Here is a 24,486-nt window from a genome sequence, read left to right as displayed (position 1 = left end):
TCCCAATCCAACAAGTCTGGTAAGACTAAAAAGCATTGGGCTACCAGAGGACCTGCTTCCAAATGAGAAGATAAGCCATCAGCCTGATGGTGTGGGCCTCCACCTGGGGGACCCCAGGGGGGTGGGAGGCCGACTTCTTCAGTTTGCACAGATCTAGCAGCAGTCTACCACAGATGCATGGGTGCAAGAAGCGGTATCTCACGGTTATGCTTTTGCTTTCAAGGAACACACTCCTCAAGGTTTTTTTTGTACCAGCCCATCTTCAGTGAAAACGAAGGCCAGGGCTTTGCAAGAGGCAGTTCAGAAGTTGCCTCAGTCAGGAGTGATAATTCCAATTCCTCCTACACAAAGAGGACAAGGTTTTAGTTCCAACCTGTTTCTAGTCCAGAAGCCAAATGGGTCATTCCGGCCCATACTCAATCTCAAAGCGCTGATCATGTACATTTGGGTGCCTTGGTTTCATATGGAGACTTTACGTTCCATTATTTTGGCCATGAATCCGGAGTATTTTATGGTATTCCTGGATATCCAGGATGCTTAGCTACATGTTCCTATTGCACTGTCCCTTCAACGCTATCTCAGGTTTGCTACCCTCCAGCATTATTTTCAGTTTCAGGCCCTACCTTTTGCACTGGGCACGGCTCCCAGAGTATTAACTAAAATTATGGTGGAGATGGCATCTTATCTCCGTCAGCAGGGGAATAAGGATTTTTCCATACCTCGACGACTTATTAATCCTGGCACAGTCTCAGGAATTGCTTCAGTGTCATCTGCAACAGACAATAGCTTGTTTACAGAGACACGGTTGGCTCATAATTTGGGCAAAGTTGTCCCTGGTTCCGTCACAACGGATGACTCATTTTGGGGCTGTGCTGCATTCAGGTCTTCAGAGAGTATTTCTTCCTCTGAACAAAATATCCAAGATTCAGTCAAGGATTCAGGAGCTGCTACACAGTCAAAGGATATCCATTCACGCTGCAATGCGTGTGATGGGGTTGATGGTGTTGACATTCGACATGGAGGAGTATGCTCAGTTCCATTCAAGGCCTCTGCAACGTCTGATCCTTGCCAAATGGAATTTTTGTCATCAGACAATAAAAACACAGACTATGGTCCTTCCTCTGGGAGTAAGGAGGTCACTAGCCTGGTGGCTACAGACATCCCATCTGGACAATGGGAGACCCTTTTGGATATCAGATTCGGAAATTCTGACAACGGATGCCAGTCTTCAGGGCCGGGGAGCAGTGTCAGGAAGAAGTTGCTTCCAGGGGCAGTGGACCAAGGAACTAAGTTGCCTGCCAATAAATATATTGGAACTTCGGGCCATATATATGGCACTTGTTCAGGCAAAGGACATCCTTCAGGTAAAACCAGTCCAAATCCGCTCGGACAATGCAACGGCAGTAGCGTACCTCAACCATCAGGTACGAACGTGCAACCAGAATGCTATGAAGGAGGCAAGTCACACATTAAAGTGGGCAGAACTTCATCTGCCATCCTTGTCCGCAGTATTCATTCCGGGAGTCCTAAACTGGGAAGTGGGTTTTGTCAGTCGACGCGCTATTCATACAAACTAATTGTCTTTACACCCAGAAGTCTTCCAAATGGTAAACAAATGGGGGTTACCGGAGGTAGATCTCATGGCGTCATGCCAGAACAACAAAGTCCCCGCATACAGGTCAAGAACAAAGGATCCCAAAGCGATCTTTGTGGATGACCTGTCAGTGAGGTGGGACTTTCATCTAGCCTATGTGTTTCCACCCATCCCCCTGTTACCCAGGGTAATGCGAAAGGTAAAACAAGGAAAGGGCGCCGTGATTCTAATAGCTCCGGCTTGGCCCTGAAGACATTGGTACACAGATCTGCAGAGGTTGTCTATGGATGCTCCATTCCTACTCCCTCAACGTCCAGATCTACTGTCTCAAGGTACTTGCTATCACAAGTACCTGGATCAACTGTCTTTGACGGCGTGGCTCTTGAGACTTCCATCCTGAAAGCAAGAGAATTCTCACAACAGGTAATTCAAGCTATGCTCACAGCAAGGAAATCTTCCTCAGCTCACATTTATCACCGAATATGGCAAACCTATATTCAGTGGTGCATTAAGTGGAAGTTTGACTTTAGGGCGTTCATAGTTTCCAGAATCCTGGCATTCATTCAGGCAGGAATGGATAAAGGTCTACGAGTGGCTTCCTTGAGAGTGCAAGTGTCAGCATTAACTGTATGGTTCCAAAAGAAAATTGCTAACCTACAGGATGTGCGCACTTTTTTCCAATGAATGCTGCACATTCAACCTCCTTCTAGTCCTCCTACAGTGCCCTGTGCCTTGGGTGTAAGTTTAGTCCTAAAGGCTCTTCAAGTTGCCCCATTTGAGCCACTTAAACGAGATCTCAAGTGGTTGACAGCAAAAGTTCTCTTTCTACTGGCTATAGCTTCAGCTAGAAGAGTTTCAGATTTAGGGGCATTGTTATGTTGCCCACCTTTTCTGATTTTTTTTTAATTCAGATAGAGCAGTTCTCAGAACCAAATCTGGGTATCTTCCTAAGGTGGTATCTAAACTCCACATTAACGAAGAAATTGTAGTCCCGGCCTTCCAGGAACCGTACCTCTCTGCGGGAGATGCATCGTTGGACATAGTCCATGCCTTAAGGATCTACGTGAATCGTACCAGTACCATCAGAAAAATAGACACCCTCTTCGTTCTTTACGGATTTCACAAAAGAGGATGCCCTGCTGACAAGCAGACACTGGTGAGATGGCTTCAGATGACAATTTCAGAAGCATGCTCTCAAGCTGATCTCCCTCTTCCAGCTAATGTCTCTGCTCACTCTACTTGTAAGGTAGGTCTATCATGGGCAGCACAACGTGGTGCTTCTGCTGAACAGATATGTAAGGCAACCACATGGTCTTACATTAACACATTCATTAGACATTATGCCTTTGATACCTTTGCCTCTCAGGACGCTGAATTAGGGCAAAGGATTCTCCTGTCCAATCAGGAGCGTCACCACCACTAAATTGCTTTGGGACATGCCAATGTTACCCTGTGGATAAACTGTGGACCCTGCCGAAAAAAATATTCATTATGTTAAGAACTTACCATTGATAACAACAGTATTTCTCCTAAGTACACAGGGATCCCACCCTGGTCCACCTGATTTGATGATCTTTTCACTTACTAACCTCTTCCTCCTTGTATGGAAGTGTGTGCATGTGTGTTCTTCTTGCCTGATTATGGCTCTCTATGATGCTCTTGCCCAGAGCTGGATTAAGACATTGGGGGGCCCGGGGTACTTAAGGCGGGGGGCCCTGAGGTCTAAAACTAAAGTTATATATATATATATATATATATATATATGATATACGCTGTATCATTTGAACTAGGGGAGTATCGGGTAGTTTGAATATATATACCTAACCTCCCCCTTTGTGGCTTACCTCTCCGATGGGCCTGCAAACAGTAATTTGGGATTCCGGCGGTCGGGATTCTGAGAAGTGTCGTGATTCTGGTGTCGGTATTTTGACTGCCAGGATCCTGACCTGGTCCCATAATAAAAAAATAAAAAATAAAAATTATATATATATGTGTGTGTATATATATATATATATATATATATCTACATACACAAATTGAATGCATACCTAAGAGGAAAAAAAATCAATAAATCCTTACTAATAGGGCAGTGAGTGCCTGAAGTTTCCTCTCTGTCTCTCCAGTCTCCACCCGGCCAGCACACATCCACAGTCCACAGCACAGACTCCACACTTCCAGGGAGCTTCCTTCTTCTCTACAGCCTGCGTGCTCAGCCAGTCACTGAGACGCAGGCTGCAGCTTACCATCCTATTGGGAGGCTGAGCCGTCACTCAGCGAGAAGCCCAGCCAGCTCTGCAGCGACGGCGGCTCTGAGTATGACCGCTGGGCTGTCAGTGGGGAGGGGAGCACATCGGCGCGGATCGGATTAGAGATCCGTTATGGCGCGTGGCGGGGCCCTTTCAGACAGGGGGGCCCAGAGTACTTACCCCCGGAGCCCCCCCCCCCCCTTAATCCGGCTCTGCTCTTGCCTTGAGCTTTGGAAAAACAACTGATTTGCCTGAGCCAGGAGGCGGGAATATATGGACGGGCCCGTTGCATGCTGGGAGGCCGAAAGCTTTGACCGGTACAAATCCGCTGTCGCCTCATCATATCCCAATGTTATCCTGTGGATCCTGGGGACTTAGGAGAAATACCGTTATCAACGGTAAGTTCTTACCATAACGAATATTTTTCTGGGAACTTTTTCCACTAAAATACGTCTTACTCACAAAACGATGTGAGTGGGATGCACAGGCAGCTTTTGCTGATTAGAACGGTATGCGGCATGCCTATATTCAGTGCGCTACCGCGAAATCTTACATTACAGTGGTTTCCTAGAAAACAATGTAACGTAGCATTTCGTATGGAAATACAGCCGAGGTCTCACACAGAATATAGGCATGACTCATATTTTAATCTGCGTCTTATTCGCATAGCAATGCGAATAAGATGCATTTTTTCTGCCCCAAAAAATGCCAAACGCTAACGGAGTTGCATGAAACTCACACCAGGCATCTCCCGCTGCATTGCGTATTGAGGCAAGATGTATGAGGACACATCTGTAGCATTAATCATGTGAAGCTATTAGTGAGAATACCTTGATACACCATATAGTAACTGGTTTGCTTTTCCCGATGGTGGTAATATATTTACTTTAAATGCCCTTCCTTGCACATGTAAACAGTGTGCATCCACTACTTCTGCTGGTATGTGGTTAACATAACCGCCCGTCGGGATCCCGGCTGTCTCAATACCTATGCCGGGATCCTGACGGGGGTACTATACCGCCCCCAGAATACCGGTGAAGTAGGTGATTCCCCCTCTATGAGTGTCCACGACACCCATAGAGGGAGAATAGAACCTGTGGCTAGTCCACAGCATGGCAAGCGCAGCGAACCCGCAAGGGGCTTTGTTGCCCTTGGGCCTCCCTGCTGGCATTCTAGCGCCCGTGATGCCAATGCCTGTATACTGACATTCGGCATCCCATGCAGCGGGACCATATACCGATCCCCTTCTGCTTTAACCGCAATCCTACAAGGTTGCTTAAACACAAGTATAGGAGTCAAAGTCCACAGGGCACTGTGCAATATTTTATTTATTTATTTATTTATTAACAGTTACTTAAATAGCGCCATCATATTCGGTTGCGCTATACGCGTGGTAATAAAACGAACAAATCAAGACTGTTTAATAACAGACAAAGTGGTAAGAGGGCCATGCTCGCAAGCTTACAATCTGTAGGAATATTTCCTTTAATTATTAGCAGGCTTTTAGTATATTTTAGTATATATTATGCAAATATTTAATTTACGGTATAAGACTGGTTAGCCAAGGGTATTTGTAAAATGTAAGTGACTTTGCAGTAACAACCTACGCTACCACTCAATGGAGAATCAATGTAAATAGAACAGGCAGCATACAAAAGATGCTGCCAGTACTTTCAGAAAGCTCATGTGGCGGTATATTAGCAGATGCAACAATGTACCCAGTCTGCAGTCAGCGACGAGCACATGGTTTTACCAAACTCCTCCTGTCGTAAGATGCTGAATGTTGGCACTCCAGCAGATCAGCCATCTTACAGCTGGAATCTTTGTACTTGCTTTTAACTGTGATGAAGCCGCACAAATTAGGCTCATTATGTTACACAACTTCACTTGTGCTGTACAGCTGCTATTTGTACTTTAGAAAATGATATTGAATTGTCAGGTCAGTATACGTAGTGCTGGTCTAATTGGTCTAGTAACTGTATAAAAATAGTAGATAGTAGTAGTACTTGACACCAATCCTTTCAGGCCTGATGTTTGCTGAAAAGCTCAGATACCTAAAAGAAAACCTAGGCATCCCCCAACTCTCCTACTTGATAGCAGCTGTATGCAAAGATGTTGAGCATGTAAGGAAATCACCCATATAATATGCCCATTGCCTGGTGATTAATGTTTAGTGTGCAATCGTGTATCGCAGGAATAGCCAACCGTAAGTACTGGTATTCCTATTGGATATCTGTATTGTAACATTTTATTTCTGCTGCCTTTGACATGTTTAATTTCACACTGAAAGTAATCAACAAACTATTGTATTGGACTGTAGGCCAGACCCGAGGTGATTCCAGTGGACGAGTGTGAGGTGGCTGGTGAAGAACAGGAAAAGGAGGTAGACCTCTCTGTCCCTGGCTCGTCATACATAAAACTTATGGCACTTTCACCTTCTTCTGTATTACCAGGTAAGAAACTCTGGTGTGTATGGGATCAGTATGAATTACCGCCTGACGGAATCCCGGCGGTCGGAATACCGACACCGGGATCCCGACCGGCACAATCCCGACAGGGGGGCGAGCGCAACGCAGCCCCTTGTGGGCTCGCTACGCTCGGCATGCTAATTTATTCTCCCTCTATGGGTGTCGTGGATACGCACAGAGGGAGAATATGTCGGGATTGTGCCGGTCGGGATCCCGGTGTCGGTATTCCGACGGCCGGGATTCCGTCCGGCGGGATCTTATCCGCATACCGTCTGTATATCACAAAAGTGATAAATGGGTAAATTTGTCCATACCCCCAAAAAAGCTAAACTAACATCAGATAACAGTATAAAAGTTTACTATTGGCTATAATAAAAGTATTTCTGGTACTTAAATTGGATCAAATGGTTGTTATATTGCTGAAAAAAACATGCATATAAGTGCTAAAATTTAACTAGGGGTACATAAAAATGGGAATAAGTATATATTTGGGTAATTTTAGGGTACTTAAAAAAAAAAAAAGTGGAAACAGATTACTGCCATCTGCAAGTCTAAAAACACTTGTCCCACTGCACCCCAATTTCCATCATTGTGCACTTTTTCACCCTAAAAATTAAATGTCACTATTGGCCAATTAAAAATAATTAAGAACTTCTAAGTACCTAATTATTCATTCAGGGCGTTGTCCCATGGGTTCAGAATTATATCCGGACATTTTTAACTTAAAATAGGGACTTTCCCCAAGTTGAGTCAAACCCCCCCCCCCCCCCCCCTCCCTTCCCCCGTGACTGCTGGAAGACTCATGCCATAAGACAGTGTTAGTTTGTTTTGCTTTTGCTGCACCATGGATTTTGTACATTTTATTTTCAACACCGATAACATGGTGGTAGCTCCTCCCCCTCCCCCCCCCCCCCTTTTTTTTTTTTTTGCCCTCATACAAGGCCTCTACACATACACTTCCATAAAGACCACAGGGCAGAGGTTATTCGGGTGTATGTATAATGCTGGGATTACAGGAGCCCTATTTCTTTTGGCACTTGGCACAAATACTGTGCAGGATCCATTATAATCAGTGTTTTATTTAGTTGTCGCCATGTATTCACTTTACTCCATGTGTACTGGAATGTCTGGTTTCTAGTTTGGGCAACCACATATTTTTAAATATGCCAAACGTGATATTTGAGCTGCTGAACTTTTGAACTCTTTCATTCTTTGCCATTGCCAATAGCATGCCCATTACAATACCACAGAGTGTCTGGTTTGTAATCTCCTCATATTTCATCTGTCTTTCAGTTTACTCTATTTCCCTGGAAGTAGACTATACCGTTGAGAGTTAATTTAGCTGTTAATGAGTCTGTTGGAAGAAAAATATGTGTAACTGCAATGATATACGGTAGTTCATAGCTAAAAAAAAAACATGTTATGGTGACATAAACTGGCATAATAGTAACTAATAGTAAAAACATTGCTAATAGCCTTCCATAACTAAACAGAAGTTAAATAGTCATGCAGGGGACCCATTTATTTGTTAGGTTCTCTTTAAGGCGTTTACAACCTCATATTTATCTTGCAATATTATTTAAAAAATGCATATTTCTGTGTTCATTAAAAAATGCAGTGTCCTATTGGAGCACTTTGTGTACATACCCACCAGGCATTAACATCATCAATGTAAATAATGTTGTGCTGGTGTTATTTTTCCCTTTTATATCAATGTATTTGTGAAATTAATGGACCATTAATATAAATGGCCTTCTCCAGCATTGATATATTAGGGGGGTGGGTGGGGGGTATTCAATTAGCCCCCTTGGGTTTGTGGAGCTGCAAAGCTCTGTCTGACATCTGGCATTCATGCACTTCCCCACTAATTGGATAGTTCCGGCGAGGCAAATAGCCGCAGGGTTTTCTCCCTATACTGTGTGTCGGTTACCAGCTTTTAAATTGTGAGTGCATACGCTTTTTGTTTAAATAATTGTCCTTATTTGTACACCCCACTTATAATTTTTTTTTCTCTATGTTCATTCTTATGATGAATTGAAGTGGTCCTATGCTGATTACCCCTAAAAGGATGTTTTTCAAAGCGTTCTATTTTCCTTTTTATCCTGTAAGAATAAAACCTAAATGGAGATCCTCTGTGTTGTTAGATCCTTTTACTTCCCTGACTGAGGGCACTCAGTTTTGATCTCTCTTTCTACCTTGGTGCACAGGGGGGTCTCATTATATGAAATGTGACTGTATTATACTGGTTATTATTATTATTATTATTATTATTATTATGGACATTTTTGCTCCACATCATCCCAGAAACTATTCTCCTTCCATATTGTGCAAACCTCAGAGCAATTTTACCATGTATAAAAACCATCATAACACTTCCTGGTGTGGGTCACCACAGGTCAGCAGGCAGTAGCACCGGCTGATCCCACCTCTATCGCTTCACTTTCAAGTAAGACAAGACGAGTGCAAGACACTTCTACCCAAGCAACCTTAGTCAGCAAACACAAGGACTTTCTCTTACGTCCTAGAGGATACTGGGGACTCCGTAAGGACCATGGGGAATAGACGGGCTCCGCTGGAGACATGGGCACTAAAAAGAACTTTAGATATGGGTGTGCACTGGCTCCTCCCTCTATGCCCCTCCTCCAGACCTCAGTTTGATACTGTGCCCAGAGGAGACTGGGTGCATTACAGGGAGCTCTCCTGAGTTTCCTGAAATAAATAATTTTTGTTAGGTTTTTTATTTTCAGGGAGCCTGCTGGCAACAGGCTCCCTGCATCGAGGGACTGAGGAGAGAGAAGCAGACTTACTTAACTGCTAGGCTCTGCTTCTTAGGCTACTGGACACCATTAGCTCCAGAGGGAGACGGAACGCAGGTCTCTCCTAGCTGTTCGTCCTGGAGCCGCGCCGCCGTCCTCCTCACAGAGCCGGAAGATAGAAGCCGGGTGAGTATGAGAAGATAAGAAGACTTCAGAGGCGGCAGAAGACTTCGGATCTTCACTGAGGTAACCGCTGCGCGCCATTGCTCCCACACAACACACACGCGGCAGGCACTGTAAGGGTGCAGGGCGCAGGGGGGGCGCCCTGGGCAGCAATTTAAACCTTTGGTCTGGCAAAATCAGTACATATATGGGCTCTGCACCGTATATAAAAGATCCCCCGCCAGTTTTTAAAAGAAATCAAGCGGGACCGAAGACCGCCGCTGAGGGGGCGGAGCTTGATCCTCAGCACTCACCAGCGCCATTTTCTCCACAGCACACCGCTGAGAAGCTGGCTCCCCGGACTCTCCCCTGCTGAACACGGTGACAGAGGGTTTGAAAGAAGGGGGGGGGGCACATAATTTGGCGCAGTGTTTAATTTATATATATATATATATATATATATATATATATATATATATATGTAATAAAAGCGCTATCTGGGTAATTTTTTTCCCTGGGTCATTGGCGCTGGGTGTGTGCTGGCATACTCTCTCTCTGTCTCTACAAAGGGCCTTGTGGGGGAACTGTCTCAAGATAGAGAATTCCCTGAGTGTGTGTTTTGTCGGTACGCGTGTGTCGGCATGTCTGAAGCGGAAGGCTCTTCTAGGGAGGAGGTGGAGCAAATGAGTGTGGTGTCTCCGTCGGCAACGCCGACACCTGACTGGTTGGATATGTGGAATGTTTTAAATGCAAATGTGAATTTATTGCACAAAAGGTTGGACCAAGCTGAGTCCAGGGAATGTACAGGGAGTTTAGCCCTACCTTTCACTATATCGCAGGGACCTTCTGGGTCTCAAAAGCGCCCACTATCCCAAGTAGCAGACACTGATACCGACACGGATTCTGACTCCAGTGTCGACTACGATGATGCAAAGTTGCAGCCAAAATTGGCTAAAAGTATTCATTATATGATTATTGCTATAAAAGAGGTGTTGCATATCACGGATGAACCCTCTGTCCCTGACACGAGGGTGCGCATGTATAAGGAGAAGAAACCTGAGGTAACCTTTCCCCCATCTCATGAGCTGAACGAGTTATTTGAAAAGGCTTGGGAATCTCCAGACAAAAAACTGCAGATTCCCAAAAGGATTCTTATGGCGTATCCTTTCCCGACTAAGGACAGGATACGGTGGGAATCCTCCCTGAGGGTGGACAAAGCGTTGACACGCTTATCCAAAAAGATAGCCCTGCCATCTCAAGATACGGCAACCCTCAAGGATCCGGCGGATCGCAGGCAGGAGACTACCTTGAAGTTTATTTACATACATACTGGTACCTTACTCAGACCGGCGATAGCGTCGGCTTGGGTTTGTAGCGCTGTAGCAGCGTGGACAGATACCTTATCTGCTGATATAGATACACTGGATAAGGAAACCATTTTATTGACCCTGGGTCATATTAAAGATGCTGTCCTATATATGAGAGATGCTCAGAGAGACATTGGCCTACTGGGTTCCAGAGCCAACGCTATGGCGATTTAGTCTAGACGAGCCCTATAGACCCGACAATGGACGGGCGATGCCGACTCGAAGAGGCATATGGAGGTTTTACCTTACAAGGGTGAGGAATTGTTTGGGGAAGGTCTCACGGACCTAGTTTCCACAGCTACGGCAGGTAAATCAACTTTTTTGCCTTATGATTCCTCACAGCCTAAGAAAACGCCACATTATCAGATGCAGTCCTTTCGGTCGCATAAACCAAAGAGAGTGCGGGGATCTTCCTTTCTTGCCAGGGGTAAGGGCAAGGGGAAAAAGCTGCCAACCACAGCTAGTTCCCAGGAGCAGAAGTCCTCCCCAGCCTCTACAAAATCCACCGCATGACGCTGGGGCTCCGCTGAGGGAGTCCGCCCCAGTGGGGGCACATCTTCGACTTTTCAGCCACGTCTGGGTTCACTCACAGGTGGATCCCTGGGCAATAGAAATTGTTTCCCAGGGTTACAAGCTGGAATTCGAAGAGGTGCCTCCTCGCCGGTTTTTCAAATCGGCCCTACCGGCTTCTCCCCCAGAGAGGGAGATAGATTTAAATGCAATTCAAAAATGGTGTCTTCAACAAGTGGTGGTCAAAGTCCCCCTGCTGCAGCAGGGGATGGAGTATTACTCAACCCTGTTTGTAGTCCCGAAACCGGACGGTTCGGTCAGGCCCATTTTGAATTTAAAATCCTTAAACCTATACTTAAAGAGGTTCAAGTTCAAGATGGAGTCGCTCAGAGCGGTCATCGCCAGCCTGGAAGGGGGGGATTATATGGTGTCCCTGGACATAAAGGATGCATACCTTCATGTCCCCATATATCCGCCTCATCAGGCGTTCCTGAGGTTTGCTGTACAGGATTGTCATTACCAATTTCAGACGTTGCCGTTTGGGCTTTCCACGGCCCCGAGGATTTTCACCAAGGTAATGGCGGAAATGATGGTGCTCCTGCGCAAGCAGGGTGTCACAATTATCCCGTACTTGGACGATCTCCTAATAAAAGCGAGATCGAGAGAACAGTTGCTGAACAGCGTATCACTCTCCCTGAGGGTGTTGCAACAGCACGGCTGAATTCTCAATATCCCGAAGTCACAATTGGTTCCAACGACTCGTTTGCCTTTCTTAGGCATGGTTCTGGATACAGACCAGAAAAGGGTTTATCTTCCGATGGAAAAGGCCCAAGAACTCATGTCTTTGGTCAGGGACCTATTGAAGCCAAAAAGGGTGTCGGTGCATCACTGCACTCGAGTTCTGGGAAAGATGGTGGCGACTTACGAGACCATTCCATTCGGCAGGTTCCATGCGAGAGCTTTTCAATGGGACCTTCTGGACAAGTGGTCCGGGTCACATCTACAGATTCATCAGATGATCACCCTGTCCCCCAGGGCCAGGGTATCTCTACTGTGGTGGCTGCAGAGTGCTCACCTTCTGGAGGGTCGCAGGTTCGGCATTCAGGACTGGGTTCTGGTGACCACGGACGCGAGCCTCCGAGGTTGGGGAGCAGTCACACAGGGAAGAAACTTCCAGGGTCTCTGGTCAAACCAGGAGGCTTGTCTTCACATTAACGTACTGGAGTTGAGGGCCATATACAACGCCCTTCGGCAAGCGGAGAATTTGCTTTGCGACCTACCGGTTCTGATCCAGTCAGACAACATCACCGCAGTGGCGCATGTAAACCGCCAAGGCGGAACAAAGAGCAGAGTGGCAATGGCAGAAGCCACCAGGATTCTTCGCTGGGCGGAAAATCATGTAAGCGCCCTGACAGCAGTCTTCATTCCGGGAGTGGACAACTGGGAAGCAGACTTCCTCAGCAGACACAATCTACATCCAGGAGAGTGGGGACTTCATCAGGAAGTCTTCGCAGAGATTGCAAGTCAGTGGGGACTGCCTCAGATAGACATGATGGCGTCACGCCTCAACAAGAAACTACCGAAGTATTGCGCCAGGTCGAGGGACCCTCAGGCAGTGGCGGTGGACGCCCTGGTGACACCATGGGTGTTGCAGTCGGTCTATGTGTTCCCTCCTCTTCCGCTCATCTCAAAGATATTGAGAATCATAAGACGAAGAGGAGTACAGACAATTCTCATTGTTCCAGATTGGCCGTGAAGGGCCTGGTATCCGGATCTGCAGTAAATGCTCACAGAAGATCCGTGGCCTCTTCCTCTCAGAGAGGACCTGTTACAACAGGGGCCCTGTCTGTTCCAAGACTTACCGCGGCTGCATTTGACGGCATGGCGGTTGAACGCCGGATCCTAGCGGAAAAGGGCATTCTGGATGAGGTCATTCCTACTCTGATAAAGGCTAGGAAAGACGTGACAGCGAAACATTATCACTGTATATGGCAAAACTATGTATCTCTGTGTGAGTCCAGGAATGCTCCTCCGGAAGAATTCCATTTGGGACGTTTCCTTCACTTCCTACAGACGGGAGTGAATTTGGGCCTAAAATTAGGCTCTATTAAGGTTCAGATATCGGCCCTATCCATTTTCTTTCAGAAGGAATTGGCTTCTCTCCCAGAAGTCCAGACTTTTGTGAAGGGAGTGCTGCATATCCAGCCTCCTTTTGTACCTCCAGTGGCACCCTGGGACCTTAACGTGGTGTTGCAGTTCCTTAAGTCTCACTGGTTTGAGCCACTTAAAACGGTGGAATTGAAATATCTCACTTGGAAAGTGGTCATGTAGTTGGCCTTGGCATTGGCAAGGCGAGTGTCGGAGTTGGCGGCTTTATCTCACAAAAGCCCCTATCTGATTTTCCATGTGGATAGAGCGGAGTTGCGGACTCGTCCTCAGTTTTTGCCCAAGGTGGTTTCTTCTTTTCATATGAACCAACCTATTGTGGTGCCTGTGGCTACACGGGACTTGGAGGATTTCGAGTCCCTTGATGTGGTCAGGGCATTGAAAATTTATGTGGCGAGAACGGCTCGGGTTAGGAAAATAGAGGCACTGTTTGTCCTGTATGCAGCCGACAAGGTTGGCGCTCCTGCTTCGAAGCAGACTATTGCTCGCTGGATCTGTAACACGATTCAGCAGGCTCATTCTACGGCTGGCTTACCGTTACCAAATTCTGTAAAGGCCCATTCCACTAGGAAGGTGGGCTCTTCTTGGGCGGCTGCCCGAGGTGTCTCGGCATTACAGCTGTGCCGAGCTGCTACTTGGTCGGGTTCAAACACCTTTGCGAAGTTCTACAAGTTTGATACCCTGGCTGATGAGGACCTCATGTTTGCTCAATCGGTGCTACAGAGTCATCCGCACTCTCCCGCCCGTTTTGGAGCTTTGGTATAATCCCCATGGTCCTTACGGAGTCCCCAGCATCCTCTAGGACGTAAGAGAAAATAAGATTTTAAACCTACCGGTAAATCTTTTTCTCCTAGTCCGTAGAAGATGTTGGGCGCCCGTCTCAGTGCGGACTGCATCTGCAAGACTTGTATATAGTTTTTGCTTACTTAAGGGCTATGTTACAGTTTTGATCAGTTTCAGGCTGATGCTGTTTTGTTTCATGCTGTTAACTGGTTCGTATATTCCATGTTATACGGTGTGGATGGTGTGGGCTGGTATGAATCTTGCCCTTAGATTAACAAAAATCCTTTCCTCGTACTGTCCGTCTCCTCTGGGCACAGTTTCTCTAACTGAGGTCTGGAGGAGGGGCATAGAGGGAGGAGCCAGTGCACACCCATATCTAAAGTTCTTTTTAGTGCCCATGTCTCCTGCGGAGCCCGTCTATTCCCCATGGTCCTTACGGAGTCCCCAGCATCCTCTACGGACTAGAAGAAAAAGATTTACCGGTAGGTTTAAAATCTTTTTTTTTACCACCTATCAGCGTACCCTTTTAAGACTTTCTGTTCAAGCCTGGTAATAGAATAGGGGTATCATAAAACTTAGTGCTATGCGAAAAAGAAGTTTCCTAATGGAATTACCTGTCATGTCCACCAATTCCCCAGCTCACAGGAGGTCATTCCGAGTTGTTCGCTCGCTAGCAGTTTTTAGCAGCCGTGCAAACGCTATGCCGCCTCCCATTGGGAGTGTATTTTAGCTTAGCAGAAGTGCGAACGAAATATCGCAGAACGCCTACAAAGTTTTTTTGTACAGTTTTAGAGTAGCTCAAAACCTACTCGGCGCTTGCGATCACTTCAGACTGTTCAGTTCCTGTTTTGACGTCACAAACACGCCCTGCTTTCGCCCAGCCACGCCTGCATTTTCTCTGACGTCCTAGTGGATGCTGGGAACTCCGTAAGGACCATGGGGAATAGACGGGCTCCGCAGGAGACTGGGCACTCTAAAGAAAAGATTAGGTACTATCTAGTGTGCACTGGCTCCTCCCTCTATGCCCCTCCTCCAGACCCCAGTTAGAATCTGTGCCCGGCCAGAGCTGGGTGCTCCTAGTGGGCTCTCCTGATCTTACTAGTAAAGAAAGTATTTATTAGGTTTTTTATTTTCAGTGAGCTTCTGCTGGCAACAGACTCACTGCTACGTGGGACTAAGGGGAGAGAAGCAAACCTACCTGCTTGCAGCTAGCTTGTGCTTCTTAGGCTACTGGACACCATTAGCTCCAGAGGGTTCGAACACAGGCACCTGTCCTTGATCGTCCGTTCCCGGAGCCGCGCCGCCGTCCCCCTTGCAGAGCCAGAAGAACAGAAGCTAGAAGACGACGAAATCGGCGGCTGAAGACTCCTGTCTTCATTAAGGTAGCGCACAGCACCGCAGCTGTGCGCCATTGCTCCCAGCACACTTACACACTCCGGTCACTGTAGGGTGCAGGGCGCTGGGGGGGGGGGGGCGCCCTGGGCTGCAATTGAAGTACCTTTGGCATAAAAATACATATATACAGTCTAGCACTGTATATATGTAAAAACCCCCGCCATTATTTTACACTGAAAGCGGGACAGAAGCCCGCCACTGAGGGGGCGGGGCCTTCTTCCTCAGCACACCAGCGCCATTTTTTCTTCACAGCTCCGCTGGAAGCAGCTCCCCAGGCTCTCCCCTGCAGTATCCAGGTACAAGACGGGTTAAAAAGAGAGGGGGGGCACATAAATTTAGGCGCAAAGAATACAAAAAAAGCAGCTATTGGGTATATCACTTATTAGCAGTGAAAATCCCTGTGTTATATAGCGCTGTGGTGTGTGCTGGCATACTCTCTCTCTGTCTCCCCACAGGACTTTGTGGGGTCCTGTCCTCAGTCTGAGCATTCCCTGTGTGTGTGCGGTGTGTCGGTACGGCTGTGTCGACATGTTTGATGAGGAAGGTTACGTGGAGGCGGAGCAAGGGCAGATAAGTTTGGTATCGCCCCCGTCGGGGCCGACACCTGATTGGATGGATATGTGGAAGGTCTTAAATGACAATGTAAACTCCTTACATAAAAGGTTTGATGACGCTGCAGCCTTGGGACAGCCGGGGTCTCAGCCCGCGCCTGCCCAGGCGACCCAGAAACCGTCAGGGGCTCATAAATGCCCTCTATCTCAGATGGTTGACACAGATGTCGACAGGGAGTCCGACTCCAGTGTCGACGATGATGAGGCACATTTACAGTCTAAAATGACTAAGGCCATCCGATACTTGATTATTGCAATGAAAGATGTATTACACATTTCTGAGATTAACCCTGTTAATACCAAGAGGGTTTATATGTTTGGGGAGAAAAAGCAGCCAGTGACTTTTCCCCCATCTGATGAATTAAATGAATTGTGTGAAGAAGCGTGGAGTTCCCCTGATAAGAAATTAGTGATTTCTAAGAGGTTACTGATGGCGTACCCTTTCCCGCCAACGGACAGGTTACGTTGGGAAACATCCCCTAGGGTGGACAAGGCACTGACACGCTTATCTAAAAAGGTGGCCCTGCCGTCTCAGGATACGGCCGCCCTAAAGGAGCCTGCGGATAGAAAGCAGAAAGCTATCCTGAAGTCAGTGTATACACACTCTGGTACTCTACTGAGACCTGCTATTGCTTCAGCCTGGATGTGTAGTGCTGTAGCAGCGTGGACAGATACTCTGTTCGACGACATAGATTCCCTCGACAGAGATACTGTTTTGCTAACCCTGGGCCATATCAAAGACGTCGTCTTATATATGCGAGATGCTCAGAGGGACATTTGCCTGCTGGGCTCTAGAATTAATGCTATGTCCATTTCTGCCAGGAGGGTCTTATGGACTCGGCAATGGACAGGAGATGCTGATTCTTAAAAACACATGGAGGTTTTGCCTTATAAGGGTGAGGAATTGTTTGGGGACGGTCTGTCGGACCTCGTGTCTACAGCGACAGCTGGAAAGTCCACTTTCTTGCCTCAGGTTTCCTCACAGCCTAAGAAAGCACCGTATTATCAAATGCAGTCCTTTCGTTCCCAAAAAGGCAAGAGGATCAGGGGTGCATCCTTTCTTGCCAGAGGCAGGGGTAGAGGTAAGAAGCTGCACCATGCAGCCAGTTCCCAGGAACAAAAGTCCTCCCCTGCTTCCACTAAGTCCACCGCATAACGTTGGGGCTCCACAGGCGGAGCCAGGTGCGGTGGGGGCGCGTCTCCGAAACTTCAGCAGCCAGCGGGTTCGCTCACAGGTGGATCTCTGGGCTGTACAAATTGTATCTCAGGGATACAAGCTGGAGTTCGAAGCGACTCCCCCCTGCCGTTACCTCAAATCAGCCTTGCCAGCTTCCCCCATAGAAAGGGAGGTAGTGCTGGCGGCAATTCACAAGCTGTACCTCCAGCAAGTGATTGTCAGGGTCCCCCTCCTTCAACAGGGAAGGGGTTACTATTCCACAATGTTTGTGGTACCGAAACCGGACGGTTCGGTGAGACCCATTCTGAATTTAAAGTCCTTGAACACTTATATAAAGAAATTCAAGTTCAAAATGGAATCGCTCAGAGCGCTTATTGCAAGCCTGGAAGAGGGGGATTTTATGGTGTCGCTGGACATCAAAGATGCTTACTTGCATGTCCCCATTTATCCACCTCACCAGGAGTACCTCAGATTTGTGGTACAGGACTGTCATTACCAGTTCCAGACGTTGCCGTTTGGCCTGTCCACGGCACCGAGAATATTTACCAAGGTAATGGCCGAAATGTTGATACTCCTTCGGCAGAAGGGAGTTATAATTATCCCGTACTTGGACGATCTCCTGATAAAGGCGAGGTCCAGGGAGCAGTTGTTGATCAGCGTAGCACTCTCTCAGGAAGTGTTGCAACAGCATGGCTGGATTCTGAATGTTCCAAAGTCGCAGCTGATTCCTACGACGCGCCTGCTTTTCCTGGGCATGATTCTGGACACAGAACAGAAGACGGTGTTTCTCCCGGTGGAGAAGGCCCAGGAATTAGCATCTCTGGTCAGGGACCTCCTGAAACCAAAACAGGTATCGGTGCATCACTGCACGCGAGTCCTGGGAAAGATGGTGGCTTCATACGAAGCCATTCCCTTCGGCAGGTTCCATGCGAGGATCTTTCAGTGGGATCTGTTGGACAAGTGGTCCGGGTCGCATCTTCAGATGCATCGGCTGATCACCCTGTCCCCAAGGGCCAGGGTGTCTCTTCTGTGGTGGCTGCAGAGTGCTCACCTTCTTGAGGGCCGCAGGTTCGGCATACAGGACTGGGTCCTGGTGACCACGGATGCAAGCCTCCGAGGATGGGGGGCAGTCACTCAGGGAAGAAACTTCCAAGGGCTGTGGTCAAGTCTGGAGACTTCTCTACACATAAATATACTGGAATTAAGGGCCATATACAACTCCCTGAGTCAAGCAGAGCCCCTGCTTCAAAACCGGCCAGTGCTGATTCAGTCAGACAACATCACGGCGGTCGCCCATGTAAACCGCCAGGGCGGCACAAGAAGCAGGATGGCAATGGCGGAAGCCACAAAGATTCTTCAATGGGCGGAGAATTACGTGCAAACACTATCAGCAGTGTTCATTCCGGGAGTGGACAACTGGGAAGCAGACTTCCTCAGCAGACACGACCTCCACTCGGGAGAATGGGGACTTCATCAAGAAGTCTTCCAACTGATTGCAAACCGATGGGAACTGCCACAGGTGGACATGATGGCGTCCCGCCTCAACAAAAAGCTAAAAAGATATTGCGCCAGGTCAAGGGACCCTCAGGCGATAGCTGTGGACGCCCTAGTGACACCGTGGGTGTACTAAGAACACTACTCATTGTTCCGGACTGGCCAAGAAGGACTTGGTACCCGGAACTGCCTCTCAGACAGGACCTGCTGCAACAAGGGCCCTGTCTGTTCCAAGACTTACCGCGGCTGCGTTTGACGGCATGGCGGTTGAACGCCGGATCCTAGCGGAAAAAGGCATTCCGGATGAAGTTATTCCTATGCTGATAAAGGCTAGGAAAGACGTGACAGCAAAGCATTATCACCGTATATGGCGAAAATATGTTGCTTGGTGTGAGGCCAGGAAGGCCCCTACTGAGGAATTCCAACTGGGTCGTTTCCTGCACTTCCTACAGTCAGGGGTGACTATGGGCCTAAAATTGGGGTCCATAAAGGTCCAGATTTCGGCCCTATCCATTTTCTTTCAAAAAGAACTGGCTTCACTGCCTGAGGTTCAGACATTTGTTAAGGGAGTGCTGCATATTCAGCCCCCTTTTGTGCCACCAGTGGCACCCTGGGATCTTAACGTTGTGTTGGATTTCCTGAAATCCCACTGGTTTGAGCCACTTAAGACCGTGGAACTGAAGTATCTCACGTGGAAAGTGGTCATGCTGTTGGCCTAAGCATCGGCTAGGCGTGTGTCGGAATTGGCGGCTTTGTCATGTAAAAGCCCATATCTGATCTTCCATATGGACAGGGCAGAATTGAGGACTCGTCCCCAATTTCTTCCAAAGGTGGTGTCCTCGTTTCATTTGAACCAACCTATTGTGGTGCCTGCGGCTACTCGGGACTTGGATGACTCCAAGTTGCTGGACGTAGTCAGGGCTTTGAAAATATATGTTTCCAGAACGGCTGGAGTCAGGAAGACTGACTCGCTGTTTATCTTGCATGCCCCCAACAAGCTGGGTGCTCCTGCTTCAAAGCAAACTATTGCCCGCTGGATCTGTAGCACGATTCAGCAGGCTCATTCTGCGGCTGGATTGCCGCATCCAAAATCAGTAAAAGCCCATTCCACAAGGAAGGTGGGCTCTTCTTGGGCGGCTGCCCGAGGGGTCTCGACTTTACAGCTTTGCCGAGCGGCTACTTGGTCGGGTTCAAACACATTTGCAAAGTTCTACAAGTTTGATACCCTGGCTGAGGAGGACCTTGTGTTTGCTCATTCGGTGCTGCAGAGTCATCCGCACTCTCCCGCCCGTTTGGGAGCTTTGGTATAATCCCCATGGTCCTTACGGAGTTCCCAGCATCCTCTAGGACGTCAGAGAAAATAAGAATTTACTCACCGGTAATTCTATTTCTCGTAGTCCGTAGTGGATGCTGGGCGCCCGTCCCAAGTGCGGACTTTCTGCAATACGTGTATATAGTTATTGCTTTACTAAGGGTTATTGTTATGAGCCATCCGTTGAGTGAGGCTCAGTTGTTGTTCATACTGTTAACTGGGTAAGGTTATCACAAGTTGTACGGTGTGATTGGTGTGGCTGGTATGAGTCTTACCCTGGATTCAAAATTTCCTTTCCTTGTAATGTCAGCTCTTCCGGGCACAGTTTCCCTAACTGAGGTCTGGAGGAGGGGCATAGAGGGAGGAGCCAGTGCACACCAGATAGTATCTAATCTTTTCTTTAGAGTGCCCAGTCTCCTGCGGAGCCCGTCTATTCCCCATGGTCCTTACGGAGTTCCCAGCATCCACTACGGACTACGAGAAATAGAATTACCGGTGAGTAAATTCTTATTTTTCCTGGCACGCCTGCGTTTTTTCGAACACTCCCTGAAAACGCAAAAACCCATAAACGCCCTTTTCCTGTCAATCACTCTGCGGCATCCAGTGCGACCGAAAAGCATCACTAGACCTTGTGTGAAACTACATTGTTTGTTGTAATAGTACATCGCGCGTGCGCATTGTGCCGCATACGCATGCGCAGAAGTGCCGTTTTTTTGCCTTATCGATGCACAGCGAACGAATGCAGCTAGCGAACAACTCTGAATGACCACCATAGTCTCCAACTAATATGCTTGTAAGGGGTGCTCCCTAAAATACTACACCTGATCATATAGTTTGGTAACATTGTGACTACAATAAACCACCCCCAAATTTCTAATATAATTACATATGACTGCCACCAGAAAAGGAAATTTTGAGTAAATAGTGTTTGGGTTTGCGAGATATTAAAGGCTTAACCGTTCTGATTAATCAGTATTCATTTTAAAATCTGAAACTCTCAAAGCTGTTGACGCTGTTTGTGCATGTTGGGAAGGGATATATACGGAATGGTTAGTAAGGAATTATCAGTATTTCTCCGGCTGGGTCCACATGTTATCCACAGGGTAACATTGGGATATGCCGGAGCGACAGCGGAAATGGCACCAAATAGTCACGAGCTTTCTGGCCTCCCAGGATGCATCGGGCTCATCCATATAATCCCGCCCACCGACTCAGTAAAATCTGTTTTTTGTTTGGTGCGGCAGGAGCCGGACCATGGTCACAGTGCTACTGTTACGGTAGCCCTAAGCTTTTATTATTTTATTTTTATAGTCTTACTATGTTTTGAGTGATCTTTCTTAACAGCGTCTTAAACGCATGCTAGTTAGAGTCGCTACAACAACTCTCCACCGAGTCGCAACAACGCTTAACTCCGGGTATTAGTGCTGTCTCGACGGGCGTCTGTGTTGGATGTTCTAGCAGGTCCAGCAGACGTTACCAGGCTGTGGCCGGAGCATGGCGAGAAGGTAAGGCATCGGTTCCACTTACTAGGGGATTCCGCACACAGCCGGACTGTATTGGAGGAGACCACCAACAGTGGCTGACGCGCCACAACTCTTAAGTGCTTCAGCGCTATGCTTTAGGGATCATAGGTGCCAGGACTAGGTTGAGGCTGTGATCCCTAGAGTTTATGTCAGCAGGGGGAGTCAGACGCTCTCCTGGTCGCCCCTCCCCACAGTTCATGGCCAGTCTCCGTGCGTCTCCCATCCATGAACTGATGACCTCACTTCCGTCTCAGACGCTACCACGAGGGTACTCAGTCGCAGCTTAGGCCGCTGCGGTTGTGTACATTAGAGTTGCCGCCGAGACCGGGTTGCAGACAGGAGCATCTGCATACACTCATCGTTCTCGGAGCGTCTGTGTCTCTTATCAGTTACCGGAGCGGCAGTGTACACTAGTAGCATCTTAATCCACTCAGCGTTTTCTGAGCATATTGATCGATCCTGGAAGTGGGGTGAGTCTCCCTGTATCCCACGCTACTAAGTAAGGGTTATACATTACTAAAATAATATCTACTGTGTAGTATGAATAGTTAATTTTGGTACACAGTGCATATGAGGCCTGTACAGTACTGTGGTTTTCTGCATTATTTGACTGAAAAACTTATTAAAATAGCTGTTTAAAAACAGAAACAGTAAATTGTACTCCTACATACTGGACTAGTAATTTTGTGGTTGATTATATACTCATATGACAATTGCTAATATTTAACATGAGACTGACTGCTAGTGTGATTGCTGACTTTTATATGTTTGTCGCCATTGTTTCTGAACCTCAATTCGGGTGCTCGGGTTGTGGTCAGATTGATATCACTTTTATATTTATATAAGTGATCTCAGTCACAGAGAGTGTAGTATATTGTATAAACAGATTATTTACCATGTCTATGAGCGGCAAAAGTGACGAGGATACTTTATCAGGGACTCCTACACCCTTAACATGTCTATCTTGTAAAGTAGGGGTGTTAGCCCAGTATCTAACTTATGACGGGTTATGTGCAAAATAAAAGACAGGTTCTGCAACCAGTAGACCCACCATGGGGTGTGTTTGCACAGACTTTGTCTACAATAGCTGACAGATTAGCACCTGTGGTGCCACACCCGGGAGTAGAATACACTATTAAACCTTACATGCAGCTTCCTTCTTGTGGGTTAATTCCAGCATCTTCAACAAGTAAGCAGGCTAGTGAAGCCAGGGTAGATACATCTATGTTACAGACTACACAAGACGATACAACAGATGAGGATACTGTGTTTTCAAATTCCCCATATGACGACCAGTCGGAGGGTTTCAGCTCTGAGGATATAGCTGAGCTTATTAATGTTATGAAGGCTGTTCTGTCTCTGGAAGAATCAGCCAATGCAATAACAATCTAACGCACCTGTGTTTAAACGTCCAAAAGCATTTAGGATTGAGTTTCCAGGGTCAGAAGATCTGACGGAAATCAAGGAAGAACCTTGGGCTACACCCAATAAAAAATATAGAATTCCGAAAAAGTGGGATTCTTACTATCCTTTTCCGGCTGAGGACTGTTCTAAAAGAGAAGTTCCTCTTAAAGTAGATGCACATGTCGTGCGACTTGTGCGAAAATCTTTTTTTCCTTTACCCTCTACTTCACTGAATGATGTCACAGATAGAAGAGTAGATGGTTTCTTGAAAAACATTTTTTCTCTGTCAGGGGCTGTTGTAAGGCCAGCTATGGCTTCAGCCTGGATGGCAAAATCAATGGTAGAATGGGCGGAGGAAATAGAGAGTGGCCTCTCCGCACCTACCAGGGAACAGGAGTCTCATCTAGGCCATAGAAAACAAGCTGCGCAATATTTGGAAGAAGCAGCAATTGATATGGGTACGATTGCTTCTAAAGCATCAGCCTTAACGGTAGCCGCTCGTAGAGCAATTTTGCTACGTACTTGGAAAGCGGATGCAGAATCCAAGAAAGCTCTGGAAGCGTTGCCTTTCGCTGGTAATATTCTGTTCGGAAAGCAATTGACCGATATTCTGGAATCGGAAGCTGAATCCAAAAAGGTCAGGTTTCCTGCTAGTTATAACCCTAAACCGGGGGGGTTAAAAATGTTGTCCCATTTCGATGGCAAGGTAGAGCAAAAGAAAAGGAAGATTCTAACCAACCCCAGTACAATAAATCAGCTAGGGGTAGGAAGCAATGGGCCAATAGACGGGCAGCTTCCAAACCAGAGCAGAAGCCATCAGTTTGAGGGTGCGGGCCTCCGCCTGAAGGATTCAAGGGTTGGGGGCCGACTCCTTCACTTTGCACACATATGGCAGCAGTCGACGACAGATGCTTAGGTGCAGAAGGTGGTATCTCTTGGTTATGGTTTCCCTTTCAAGAAGCAGCCTCCTCAAAGGTTTTTTTTTGCACCAGCCCGTCTCGTATAGAGTCGAAGGCCAGAGCTCTGCAGGAAGCAGTTCAGAAATTGCTTCAGTCTGGGGTAATTATCCCAGTACCCCTGACACAAAGGGGACGGGAATTTTACTCCAACCTATTTTTGATTCAGAAGCCAAATGGATCATTCCGACCAATTCTCAATCTCAAGAAGTTAAACGAATACGTTTGGGTTCCAAAGTTTCACATGGAGACATTACGCTCCATAGTTTTGGCCATGGAACCAGGAGATTACATGGTATCTCTGGATGTACAGGATGCTTACCTGCACGTGACCATAGCACGGTCCCATCAGTGTTACCTCAGGTTTGCCATCCTCCAGCAACATTTTCAGTTCCAGGCTTTGCCCTTTAGGCTAGCAACAGCCCCCAGGGTATTTACCAAAATTATGGTGGTTATGGCAGCTTATCTCCGCAAGCAGAGGATAAGAATTTTTCCATACCTCGACGATCTTTTAATCCTGGCTCAATCCCAGAAGTTACTCTTGGGCCATCTCCAACAAACA

The 24,486-nt window shown here is 47.2% G+C and overlaps 1 protein-coding gene across 3 annotated transcripts in view; it reads left to right on the top strand.

The window, feature by feature from the left end:
- The window catches only part of FOCAD (focadhesin), an 872,056-nt gene that overhangs the window by 596,108 nt on the left and 251,462 nt on the right, over window positions 1–24,486 (top strand). For all 3 annotated transcript variants that reach the window (XM_063914161.1, XM_063914160.1, XM_063914162.1), the window contains one exon: window positions 6,161–6,293. In XM_063914161.1, coding sequence (XP_063770231.1) covers window positions 6,161–6,293 — 133 coding nt within the window. The remainder of the gene's footprint in view (window positions 1–6,160; window positions 6,294–24,486) is intronic.

This window comes from Pseudophryne corroboree, chromosome 1, assembly GCF_028390025.1.
Source record: "Pseudophryne corroboree isolate aPseCor3 chromosome 1, aPseCor3.hap2, whole genome shotgun sequence".
NCBI classification, from domain to species: domain Eukaryota; kingdom Metazoa; phylum Chordata; class Amphibia; order Anura; family Myobatrachidae; genus Pseudophryne; species Pseudophryne corroboree.
The sequence above is the reverse complement of the archived record's forward strand: the minus strand, read 5'-3'. Positions and strand labels throughout refer to the sequence as shown.